A 13,646-nucleotide genomic window follows, 5' to 3' on the forward strand; every position below is an offset into this window, starting at 1 on the left:
GGTTACTTAAATACACGGCTTGAATGTAATGTGTCTGTTGCTACCTGAGACCTACATGGCTTCATTCAATCATCTTTTATATACGATATCATGGCAAAAATCATGTTAAATATCATGTGCTATTACAGTAAAGTAACATATTGGATTCACAGGATTCCTGCACCAAGTAAAGGTTTAATAATGTTGGCACATCCACTGTATACAGTAGATACTGTATAATATTGATTTCATATTGTTTCATGAAATTCAATATATAAAAACATTCTGACCATAATTATAATGCTATTTTGATAAATTAATTAGAAAGGTATTAATCAGCAGGTATTCGTTTGAAGATGCAATTCATTTCACTGACTGCTCTTTCTAAGGTAACTAAAATATTACACAGTACCACAATAATAAACAACATATTGTTATGAATACATCTCTGACAATGTCACTTGAAGTTACTTTGTCACATGCATGAGTGGCATTCTCTGCATTGAACCTGAAACAGCCACAAGAACAGAATCTTGGTGTCGTGACAGCATCTTAGCTCACTGGAAATCAGCCTCCATGTTTTTGGTTGTTGGCAGGGGTGTCGAAGTGGGAATGTTGCACGATGCGCCCCCACGCTTCCCCCCACTTTGACACCCTTGACTTTACCTCGAACTGTTCAGCGTTAACATCCTTGCACTGCTACTTCACATGTACTTTTAAGGTTTGCCAGCAGTTACAAAATGACATTCATGCACTCAACCCCAGCTAAAAATCATGTTTAAAGCCAGAAAAAGTTACATGGTGAAATAAATGTTGTAAAAAATTTTAATTAATATTAAATAAATTAATTAAAGTAAATGAAAGTAAACCACGTGCTAGATGTATTGTGTAAATTACTGTATTCTACTTATGTGTATTTTTGTAAGGTTTGCCAGTCTTTGTAATTATCCAATAAATATTTCCTCCGCTGTAATAAATCATATTAGAGTCATTGATAATTTACAATTTATGGTGTCAAATAATTGTAAAGTCATTATTTAATTTAAGAAATTTTAGGAGGGCTTGAAGCTATTTGTAACTTTTGGTCATTGAATTTTCTTTTCATGAACGAGAGTTAAAAAGCAAAAACGACTGGCTCAATTGAATAACTACCTCTACATATAGATGTTGATTTTTAATGTATTTTTCATAAAGCAGAAAAAAAACATTTGGACACCGGAAGTTAATTTAAGGCAAGTCCGCAGACTGGCCTGTAGGTGGTGCTGTACCTTGCGGCAGAAAAAAGCACATACACTCCTGATCAAAATCTTAAGACCAGTTGAAAAATTGCTAGAAAACTTAAAACCTCATTAAGATCCAAATGTGCAAAACATTTGGATCTTAATGAGGTTTTAAGTAGAGCTACAATATGCAAAAGCAAGAAGGGGGAGTGAGACAAAAAGCACTTTGAAAACGTAATTTATTGAAAACAACAAACTGAAATAGGCTGAACAAAAGTTTAAAACCATCGCTCAAAAAATAACAAAAAACTCTCCAAACCAGAACAAAACGTGTTCTCAGCAGGACTCAGTAATGAGTAGCTCGTTCTTGTTAATGACCTCAAAAATTGCTTTGGGCATGCTTGATGCGAGTGTTTCCAGGAGGCTAGTGGGAACATTGGGCCTCATTCACGAAACGTTCTTACGCACAAATCTGTTCTTAAAGCCTTCTTACGAAGATTTTTGGCATTCACGAAACGTGTTCTTAACTCACAGTTCTTAGATCTAAGAACAAATTCTACGAACACTCAGGAGGACTCTTACGCACAAGCAAAGCTTGCACTTTCAATGCACAATCGCCCTCATGATGGATTTTGCAACCTGATCCCAAAAAATGTAGTGCAAATAAAATATCCCAACAATTATTTATCATCAAAACAACTAAAATATACTCTATGTGTTCCGCCCTGCGTAGTTCAGTCATTGTTTCTGTCGGACCTTTTTTGAGTGACGGACGTATCAGACGAACAGTAGTAAGGCAGTCAGTCACACGTGAGAGCTTCGTCACGAAAACGTGGTCAGATCTTTGTCTGTGAGTAAAATATAGTAAGATTGTATATTGTTCTGCATAGTATTTGCATATACAGTGATGTCTTTCATTATTTGTGATCGTGTTGTTCTAATTAGCTTGTTCTCGCGGTGAAATGTGTTGGCAATGTGTCATGTTTAATTCGTCCAGTAGAGGTCGACAGAGCTACGTTTTAATTGCAATTATGTCTGTTATGTCACGTTTGATGTATAGTGATTGTACTGTGAATGTTGTTTATTTGTATATGAGAGGAACAGGTGTAGTTTATTGTGCTAATGTGTGATATAATCAAAGCACTTAACTTTTCATATTTGTTTACATCGCACAAAGGATGTCACACTTTGTAATGTTTAGTTTGTGTTTGTATTTGCAGTCTTACAGTCTATAAAGGGAGGAAAAAGTGTAAAGAAATAAAACTGAGGACAAAAAAGGATCTAAAGAAGGAGCATCAGTCCTCAACCAAACTTCTGGAGCTTCCCTTCCTTCCTGTATGCTGCTATCTATCTGTCTAGCTGCACAGAGCTTAGTACGTGTTGTGAGGGCAGAATAGTAAGAAGACAGTAATACACCAACCTCTACATGAAGCGGTCCAACTCACACCCTGATTACGTCACTGCTTAACCATCAACCTCCAAACGGCAAAGATGGATGAACAACACAATAGAGAAGAAGTGCCGTCACTGGAGACTAGATCCCTAGCCCAATCCTCGAGGATATCGGGATGCACAAGTAGCAGATCATCAACGGCAAGCTCTGCTGCACGCAAAGCTCGAGCCAAAGCCGAAGCTGCTCGCACACAAGCTTCATTCGCTAAGAAGGAAGCGGAGATGATGGTTGAAGAAGCAGCTCTGCAAGCAGGAATGCACATTCTAAGGAAAGAAAAGGAAGCTGCTGCAGCTGCCGCAGAAGAAGCAGTGTTTGTAGCTGCTGTGGAAAACATAGAGATGGACTCTCATCATGGCATTAACTTACCCTTTCCGCCATCCAATGCTGCGCAACGGACGCACGAGTATGTTTTGCAACATAGTTCGGAAGCGACAGAACACATACCTGCGTGTCCAAGTTCACAATCTGCGGTGGAGAAAGTCAAACAAGAAGCGAGTAACCCCAAAATGCTTGAAAATGCTCACACACAAGTAAACTCTAAAGCTGTAAATTCCCGGCCAGCAGTGAATGCCACACAACATAAAACAAGACATTCAGACTTACATCCAAGCCCAACTTATGAGATCCAGTCTGCACCACGAAGACGGGACCCGGACGAAACCTCAAAGCAAACTGCAACAACATCTGATGTTGCAAAATACATCATGAGAAGAGAAGTTGTCACATCTGGTTTAATGGAGTTTGACGACCATCCTGAGAGTTACTGGGCATGGAAAGCTTCCTTTTGAGGTGTCATAGAGGAACTTGCTTTGAATCCAAGAGAAGAACTAGACCTCTTAGTTAAATGGCTTGGGCCAAATTCCAAAGAGCAAGCCAGAAGAATCAGAGCCATACACAGCCATAACTCAGTAGCAGGGCTAAACATGGTCTGGCAAAGACTAGAGGAGACCTATGGTACTGCAGAGGCAGTTGAACATTTGCTGTTGAAAAGAGTTGAGGAATTCCCTAAGATCTCAAACAGAGACAACATTAAATTAAGAGAGCTGGGAGACCTCTTGTTGGAACTTGAATATGCAAAAAATGGAGGATACCTCCCTGGATTGGCATATCTTGACACTTCACGTGGAGTGAACCCAATATTAGAAAAGCTCCCGTTTAGTCTCCAAGAGAAGTGGATTTCCCAAGGCTCGAAATACAAAGAACTGAACGGTGTCCCATTCCCACCTTTTACATTCTTTGCAAAGTTTGTTCGCTCTGAAGCTAAAACCAGAAATGATCCGAGCTTCATGATATTGTAAGCTAACTACTCAGGCCCCACCAAGACAGACAGGTCTACAAAATATACCATCAAAGTACCAGTGTCAGTGAGGAAAACCGGAGTGTTTTCTCAAACTACAGCAACTTCAACAAACTCTGCCGAAAAAGAAGTTTTTGATCCCGATCGTCTTTGCCCCCTCCATAACAAGCCTCATGCACTCAGAAAGTGCCGCACCTTCCGCAGTAAGCCGTTAGAAGAACGCAAGACCTACCTTAAAGAAAGGAATATTTGCTTTAGGTGCTGTGGTTCAACCAAACATAAAGCAAAATACTGTGACCAAGAAATAGAATGTAGAGAATGTGGCAGCAGAACTCACACATCAGCTCTACACCCGAGTCCAGCACCGTGGATAACAAGAGTACCAGCAGAGCACGGCGAGGAGGAGGAGGCACACGAGACTCATCCCGAAACTCCCCCTGCAGTGACATCAAAATGTACTGAGGTCTGTGGAGAAAACGCTAATGGCAGATCGTGCTGCAAGATATGTCTAGTTAACGTCTACCCTGAAGATCAGCCAGAAAAAGTAATTCAGACATATGCAGTGTTAGATGACCAGAGCAACCGTTCACTTGCACGTCCTGAGTTTTTTGACCACTTTGACCTCCATGAAAAAGCATCTCCCTACACATTAAAGACCTGTTCTGGCATTACCGAAACTACAGGGAGGAGAGCAACAGAATTCGTGGTGGAATCCTATGATGGAAAGATCAAGCTAAAACTCCCAACTCTTATTGAGTGTGAAACAATTCCAGACGACAGAGATGAGATTCCCACGCCTGAAATAGCCCAATACTTTCCCCATCTGAGACCTGTGGTAGACAAAATACCGCCACTCAATGGAGATGCTCAGATCCTCATCCTGTTAGGAAGAGACATTTTGCGAGTGCACAAGGTGAGACAACAGTACAACGGTGAACACAACGACCCTTATGCCCAACGCCTTGATCTCGGGTGGGTCATAGTGGGGAACGTTTGTCTGGACAGAACTCATAAATCCCCCAGTGTTAGCGTGTACAAGACACATACACTCCCTAACGGACGGACCTCCATGTTAAGTCCTTGTCCTAACAATATCCAAGTGAAAGAGACACTTAAAACAAAAAATACTCACCAACCAAGTGTTACCAACTACAGGTTACAAGGCGAGGAGGTTGAAGGACTTGGAGCTACAGTCTTCGACAGAACTCCCGAAGATGAAAAGATAGCTCTGTCAATTAATGATCAAGCCTTCCTGGACATCATGGACAGAGAGGTTTACAAAAACGACGCAAACAACTGGGTAGCGCCGCGACCGTTCTGCAAACCCCGTCGCCGCCTCCCTAACAATCGAGAGACAGCTCTTCGACGACTCTTATCCCTCAGACGGACACTAGATAAACGCCCGGGCATGAGAGAGCACTTCTTGGAATTTATGAAGAAAGTGTTTGACAACGATCAAGCTGAGCTAGCGCCAGAGCTAGAGGAACATCAAGAAAGGTGGTATTTGCCTCTATTCGGTGTCTATCATCCTCAAAAACCAAACCAGATCAGAGTGGTTTTTGATTCGAGTGCCAAACAAGATGGTGTGTCACTGAACGACGTGCTGCTCAGCGGGCCGGATCTAAACAATTCACTGCTAGGGGTCTTGCTGCGCTTCAGGAGGGAACTCATAGCAATCACTGCTGATATTCAGCAGATGTTCTATGCGTTTGTAGTCCATGAAGATCATCGTGAGTATCTACGGTTCCTTTGGTATAAGGACAACGACTTAAACAATGACATTACAGAATTCAGAATGAAAGTGCACATATTTGGCAACAGTCCATCACCATCAGTTGCTATCTATGGCATGAGAAGAGCAGCTCAAGAGCATCAAGAAGAATATGGCACAGACAGCAAAGAGTTCGTCACACGGAATTTCTATGTAGACGACGGTCTGATATCGCTGCCAACAGAAGAAGAGGCCATCGATCTTCTAACAAGGACTAAAAGAATGTTGTCAGAATCCAACTTAAAACTCCACAAGATTGCTTCCAACAGCAGCACAGTCATGAGAGCATTTTCCCCGGAGGACCTCGCAAAAGACTTGAAAGACCTTGACCTTGCTGTAGATCCTCTTCCACTCCAACGAAGCCTTGGACTGATATGGAATCTGGAGAGCGACAGTTTCAGCTTTCAAGTATCTCAAGAAGAAAAACCCTTCACAAAAAGAGGCATCCTATCCACCGTTCAGAGCCTCTATGATCCACTGGGCTTTGCTGCTCCCATCACAGTTCAGGGAAAACTTCTGGTCAGAGAGCTGTCGTCCAAAGTGTGCGAATGGGATGATCCGCTCCCATGGGATCAAGCAAGAGCCTGGAAACTGTGGAAAGAGTCTCTCTTGGAATTAGAGAAGCTGCACATAGACAGAAGATATGTGCCCATCTCTCTCACAACATCACAAAGCAGAGAACTCTGCATCTTTTCTGACGCCTCAACACAAGCCATTGCAGCAGTAGCCTACCTGTGTGTCACCGACAACAAGAACCAGCGCTACGTAGGATTTATCATGAGCAAGGCAAAGTTGGCGCCTCTTCCAGCTCATACAGTTCCACATTTGGAGCTGTGTGCAGCAGTCCTGGCAGCTGAAATGGCAGAGACAATCCTCAGCGAGATAGACATCGAGGTGCAAGCAGTGAGATTTTTCACCGATAGCAGGATTGTCCTCGGGTACATCCACAACGCCTCTCGAAGGTTTCATGTGTATGTGGCCAACCGAGTAAATCGCATTAGGAAATCAAGTCAACCACAACAATGGCAGTATGTGTCCACAGAGAAGAATCCGGCAGACCACGCCACAAGACCTGCGTCTATAGACGTCCTTAGACTCTCTAACTGGTTCACAGGTCCCAGATTCCTGCTACATACTGGTGAACCTCCGCAAGACAACACCTTTGAGCTTGTTAATCCAGAACAAGACGTTGAGGTTCGACCAGAGGTTGCTGTCAACTACCTCAAAGCTTCGGACACAGACAGGCAGTTCAGCTCAGCACACTTTGAACGTTTTTTGAGCTGGAAGAGACTACTGCGAGCCATCACAAAACGTATTCAAGTGACAAGAATGTTCGCCAAAACTCACAAAGATGAGGCGGTTGACGCACGATGGCAAGCAAAGAGAATCATCATTTGTTGTGTTCAGCGAGACTTCTTTGCAGAAGAAATAAACTGTTTGAAAAATGGGATTCAGCTCACGAAAAACAGCCAGCTGAGAAAGTTAAATCCATTCATTGACGAGGATGGACTCCTTTGAATTGGAGGATGCCTTACCCAGAGACTTACCCAGAGACGAGAAACATCCTGTGATACTGTCAAGAACTCATCACATTGCTACCTTAATTGTGAGACATTACCATGAAGAGGTTGTTCATCAAGGCCGTCACTTAACCGAAGGGGCCATTCGGTCAGCAGGAGTGTGCATAGTGGGAGGCAAAAGGTTGGTGTCTAGTGTCCTTCACAACTGTGTGACCTGCAAGAAACTGAGAGGGAGGTTAATGGAACAAAAAATGGCACCACTTCCAACTGACAGACTCGCCTCAGAGCCTCCTTTTACCCATGTCGGATTGGACGTTTTTGGGCCCTGGAACATTGTCACTCGCCGTACTCGAGGAGGAAGTGCCGAAAGCAAGCGATGGGCAGTGCTATTCACTTGTATGAGCACCAGAGCAACACACATTGAAGTTCTGGAATCAATGTCGGCCTCAAGTTTCATAAATGCCTTACGACGTTTTTTTGCAATTCGTGGTCCATCCAAGCAATTCCGATCCGACAGAGGCACAAACTTTATTGGAGCATGTAAGGAATTGAAATTCAACACCGGTGATCCAGAACTCCTAAGTTACCTCGACAATCAAGGCTGTACATGGACGTTCAATGCTCCCCATTCCTCGCATATGGGAGGCTGTTGGGAAAGACTTATAGGTGTAGCACGCAGGATACTGGATGGAATGTTGCTGCAGTCCGACACCAACCGACTCACACACGAAGTGTTGACAACATTAATGGCAGAAGTCATGGCCATTCTGAATGCTAGGCCGCTGATCCCAGTATCAACTGACCCTGACAACCCAAGTGTGCTAACCCCTGCAATGATTCTTACTCAAAAGATGATCCCAATCACAGCTCCTCCAGGTGACTTTGACAATTCGGAAATTCACAAAAACCAGTGGAAACAAGTGCAGTGCCTAGCAGAGAGATTCTGAAAAAGATGGAGACAGGAGTACCTAGTGACTCTCCAGAAACGTCACAAGTGGAATGGTGACAAGCCAAACCTTCAAGTGGATGACATAGTTCTGCTGAAGGACAGTCAAGCAAAACGGAATGACTGGCTTGGACTTGTGGTGAAGACACTGACGAGCAAGGACGACAAAGTTCGTAAGGTCGAAGTCAGAGTCACGAGGCAAGGAACGCCAAAGACCTTCATCAGACCCATCTCAGAGCTTGTTTTTCTGCTGTCGAAGGACTCTTAAGTGAGAGAGACATTTTGATTAAAAATAACTTGTTAATAGTTGTTTCTAGTAATTAGGTTATTTAATATTTGAATATTTAAAATGTTTATGGTGGTATAATTTTATACCAGGCGAGGAGTGTTCCGCCCTGCGTAGTTAAGTCATTGTTTCTGTCAGACCTTTTTTGAGTGACGGACGTATCAGACGAACAGTAGTAAGGCAGTCAGTCACACGTGAGAGCTTCGTCACGAAAACGTGGTCAGATCTTTGTGAGTAAAATATAGTAAGATTGTATATTGTTCTGCATAGTATTTGCATATACAGTGATGTCTTTCATTATTTGTGATCATGTTGTTCTAATTAGCTTGTTCTCGCGGTGAAATGTGTTGGCAATGTGTCATGTTTAATTCGTCCAGCAGAGGTCGACAGAGCTGCGTTTTAATTGCAATTATGTCTGTTATGTCACGTTTGATGTATAGTGATTGTACTGTGAATGTTGTTTATTTGTATATGAGAGGAACAGGTGTAGTTTATTGTGCTAATGTGTGATATAATCAAAGCACTTAACTTTTCATATTTGTTTACATCGCACAAAGGATGTCACACTTTGTAATGTTTAGTTTGTGTTTGTATTTGCAGTCTTACAGTCTATAAAGGGAGGAAAAAGTGTAAAGAAATAAAACTGAGGACAAAAAAGGATCTAAAGAAGGAGCATCGGTCCTCAACCAAACTTCTGGAGCTTCCCTTCCTTCCTGTATGCTGTTATCTATCTGTCTAGCTGCACAGAGCTTAGTACGTGTTGTGAGGGCAGAATACCATGGATAAATATATATTCAAATCCCAATTCATCAAAAAAAAAAGTAGCTGGCTGGACGTGCGCTGCGCAGAGAGAGAATGTAAAGGGACCATTAGATTTATTTGTTGAAAGCCACGAATATTTGATGTCCTGCTTCAGGCTTCAGGCTTCCCTCTCTGTTCTTGCAGGTGTGCAGGATCATGAGAATAACATCGCAATGAAACGTGGTGTGTCTATTGCGCACGTAGCACCCCCAGATAACGACATGCGCCCCCAGCCACGTCTTGAGCCAGAGCACGGGGCTGCTGTATTAATTAGGCAGCGTCTAATCAAATGTAACCACAGAAAAAATAAATTGTCACACACAAACTATGTATTTTGACTTTATTTTTCCATCATGATTGTGTAAATATTTTCTAGAGTTTCCGAAATGGTTTGGTTTCTGATTGATGGCCCACCTCCCGTTGACTCAAATGTATTTGAGTCTTGACACATCCAATATGGCGGCGACGATGACGTTTCGCAGCAGTGGACAAACCCACTGGCATCTTTCTATGTAAATGTATTTATTTACATAGAAAGCTTGCATGTGGAACACGCCTTGCCTGCTTGAGGCCACATAGGGAATTAAACAACAGGTGATTGTAATAATTTGCGTTCTTGCTTTGAAAATGAAAACTTTTTATGCCCAAATATGTTTTTGGTCTGTTTTTTCCTTTTGACTGATGCTTTATTATATGAATATACAGAACAAAGCAAACCGTTTTTTAGATGTAATTGCTTTTTGACACGAACTAAGATTTGTATTATGTTTTACTTTCTGTATTTCAAAATGAAATTCAAATAAACCAATTGTTTTTGTTCTTTAATTTCTTAAAGAAAATTCAGTGACCAAAAGTTCTTTAACTCTTGACACTGAACCCCTAGAAGAAAACATTACTCAGGATGAACGGAGATGACAAACGGAAAATTCTAAATGCCATTTTCATTGATGGTGTCATTTTACTGATGTCACCGCAAGATGGCGCTTAATCCTCACTGAGTCAACAGCAAAACGTGTTCTTCAATAAGAGCTGAACGTTTTGTGTCACTTGAGTTGTTTGCTGAACCGAGAGAAACCAGTCAGTTTAGTACAAGTTTAATGCTGCAATATCAGGAAGCATCCATCTTTAAGGTGTTACACGTCACGTGCGCCACATTTACACACTGAAATAGATTCAGAAGAAAAGCATTACAGTACTACAAGAGATGGTGGAACCTTAAATCTGTGTTCTTGTGTGTGTGTGTGTGCCATTCCCACCATTTTTTCAGAAATATATTTTTTTTTACAAACTACAATATATGTACAGTCTTGGCCGTAATACTTGACATGAATCCCATACAGCAGCGTATCTTAGGAATACTATTCCAAATCCTTTCTGCATCCCCATAGGAAGTTTTCACTGCTAGTAAATACGAATTTGCTTTCAGCTTTAACGGAAAAGTGCATTTTTTAAAAATTTTGCTCATCACCCACAATCCTTATGTGAGACATGAACACATATTCACTTTACTGTGTGTTCTAAATATATAACAACTAGGGATGTCCTATATTCGCTTTTTGCCGGAAACCGTTATGCTGATATTGTCCAACTCTCAATTTTCTACCGACACCGATATGTGTAACATCACATATACTTTTCTTGAGTAAAATTGCTAAGTGAACAATACTCGTGAGTACTGTTGTTTTGTTGGCTACTCCACTTAATGTATCAATGCACATTAATATTCCAATGATAATTAACAATTATCATTGATTATTAATACTAAATCCAATTATTTAGACTAGAATAGGTAATAATTACTCCAATTAATGTATTACACATACAATACATGCGTGTTTCTTGTGCCTTGATTTATGTTATTTTTGGAATGATTTAATTTATTTTTAGTTAAAGGGGTATCGTTTAAAATACATGAATTTACTGATTATTATTTTGATAACTTTCATGTTCTTATTTTGTATTCTTATTTTATTGCATTAAAGCAATTCTACATATATATTTAGATATATATACTGTGTATGTTTTTTCGGCACTACTTTGTGCTCTACAGCAATGTGATGCAATGTGAATTACTACTGTGTTGGATCAATAAAGTTCTTATCTTAGCCATCTGAGAAGATCAAATACATTGTTTTTGGTGCCTAACTGTTTCCCAAGCATATTAGTGCGTGTGTGAATGTGTAAACGAGAGGCATTAACTTAATTTCTTTGTTGAAAGGCGTTTTATGAAGGACATTTCTTTGTATTCACTTACAGCGCAGCCTTGCCACATCCAATATGGCGGCGACGCTGACGTACTGCTCAACGAAGCGGCGTCTACGTATAACGCTGTTAACAGCAGTGCTTTGCTGTATTGTTGTTGTAAATAGCCTTTAAGTTACATGTTTAGAGTGCACATAGTTGTCGGTTATTGTGCCTTATTCATTGGTAGTGTCTTGTCTGTTGTTATCTACCAATTACGTTGCTGTGTGATGTTCTTTTAAAGCGCTTTCTTTAAAAAAAAAAAAAAAAACAGCAACGTAGCGTGTGGAATGGTACCTGTGTACCTGTGGAACCCGTGATTTCGAAGTTCATTGTGCGTTGTTTTTACTCTTTTTGTTCAAATACCTTATTCCCGCAGACTTGTGAGCAGCACAGTATTAACTTCATGATGCAGCAACTTCAGCAGTGTTGCAAATTTGCATATCGGCTTTTATTGTAGGAAAAAAAAACGATACCAGCGTTGGCCGATGTCACCTTTTTATGCATCGGCCTGATAACTAATATCTGACATCCCTAATAAAAACAGATTTCAAAACAAAGACAACAGAGAGACACCTCATTACTGCACGTAATGGGACACACCTATTTGGCCTATAAAAGACTCCAATGAAAAAATAAAAGACTCTAAAAAAGACTCCAAAAAGCGCCAACAATGCCCCATTTACATATAGTGTGACTTGCATATTAACCAAGCTACAGCAACGTTGTTGTTATTATTATTAACATTGTTATACTGATCGAACAATGTTAGTGGGACATTGACACCTTGCCACACCACACCAGCTAGCTACTAGCCGGCTAGCGACTAGCTTCACCACACTGAGGTGGTGAAGCAATGCTCACAACGCCTCAGACCACTACCAAAAAGGTAAGGCCACATATTCCAGCTGCCACCACTGCTGCTGTGTTGTTATTTTTGAATTTGGAAAAGTTAATGCTCGTTAATGAATGAAAAGTAATGTTAGTTAATGCACACATTATGTTGCTGTGTGAAATCGTGTGTGAAATCAATGTGCCCAGGAAGGAAGTTTCGGTGATTTTAGGACCAAAATATGGCAAAATACAGGGTAAGAATTCAGTACAGGCCAAAAGTTCTCATTTAATAAGTTTTTATTTTTTTTATTTTTTATGACTATTTAAATTGTAGATTGTCAAAACTATGAATGAATTCGTGGAATTATGTAAAGAGTGTGAAAAAGTGATTGCCCCAGTCTGGATGGAAAATGTTATAAAGGCATTTCTAAAGCTTTGGGACTCCAGCGGACCACAGTGACCACAAATGGCAAAAACATGGAACAGTGGTGAACCTTCCCAGGAGTGGCCTGGCAACCAAAATTACCCTGAGAGCGCAGCAACGATTCAAGAGGTCACAAAAGACCCCACAACAACATCCAAAGAACTTCAGGCATCATTTGCCGCAGTTAAGGTCAGCGTTCATGACTCCACCATAAGAAAGACACTGGGCAAAAATTGCCTGCATGGCAGAGTTCCAAGACGAAGACCACTGCTGAACAAAAAGAACATTAAGGCTCGTCTCAAATTTTCCAGAAATCTTGATGGACAAAATATTCTGTGGTCTGACGTGACAAAAGTTGAACTTTTTGGAAAGTGTATGTCCCATTAGAGTGTTGTTTTGTTACCGCTTGTTGTCAACAAAAGTTGAACTTGTTGAACTTGAAGTGTGTGTCCTATTACATCAGGCGTAAAAGTAATGCAGCGTTTCAGAAAAAGAACATCATACCAACAGTAAAATATGGTGGTGGTAGTGTGATGTTCTGGGTCTGTTTTGCTGCTTCAGGACCTATAAATGGAATGATAAATGGAATCATGAATTCTGTAGTCTACTAAAAAATCTTGAAGGAGAAGTCTGGCCATCTGTTGGTGACCCCAAGTTGAAACCAGTTTGGGTTCTGCAGCAGGATTATGATCCAAAACACACCAGCAAGTCCACCTCTGAATGGCTGGAGAAAAACAGAATGAAGATTTTGGAGTGGCCTAGTCAAAGTCCTGACCTGAATCCTATTGAGATGCTGTGGACCTTAAAAAGGCAGTTCATGGCTGAATTACAACAATTCTGCAAAGATGAGGGGGATAAAATTCCTCCACAGCGC

General features: G+C 41.0%; 1 protein-coding gene and 1 pseudogene across 1 annotated transcript; both read left to right on the forward strand.

The window, feature by feature from the left end:
- The first annotated feature begins 47 nt into the window (after positions 1-47).
- On the forward strand, positions 48-7,242 carry LOC129189526 (uncharacterized). Its single transcript, XM_054791286.1, has 2 exons — positions 48-2,049; positions 2,420-7,242. Exon 2 carries the CDS (start codon positions 5,019-5,021, stop codon positions 7,236-7,238), a length of 2,220 nt encoding a protein of 739 aa, XP_054647261.1. The 5' UTR covers positions 48-2,049; positions 2,420-5,018; the 3' UTR covers positions 7,239-7,242.
- On the forward strand, positions 7,242-8,454 carry LOC129189528 (uncharacterized; annotated as a pseudogene).
- Positions 8,455-13,646: the final 5,192 nt, after the last annotated feature.

Source organism: Dunckerocampus dactyliophorus, chromosome 11 (genome assembly GCF_027744805.1).
Source record: "Dunckerocampus dactyliophorus isolate RoL2022-P2 chromosome 11, RoL_Ddac_1.1, whole genome shotgun sequence".
Taxonomy (NCBI): Eukaryota; Metazoa; Chordata; class Actinopteri; order Syngnathiformes; family Syngnathidae; genus Dunckerocampus; species Dunckerocampus dactyliophorus.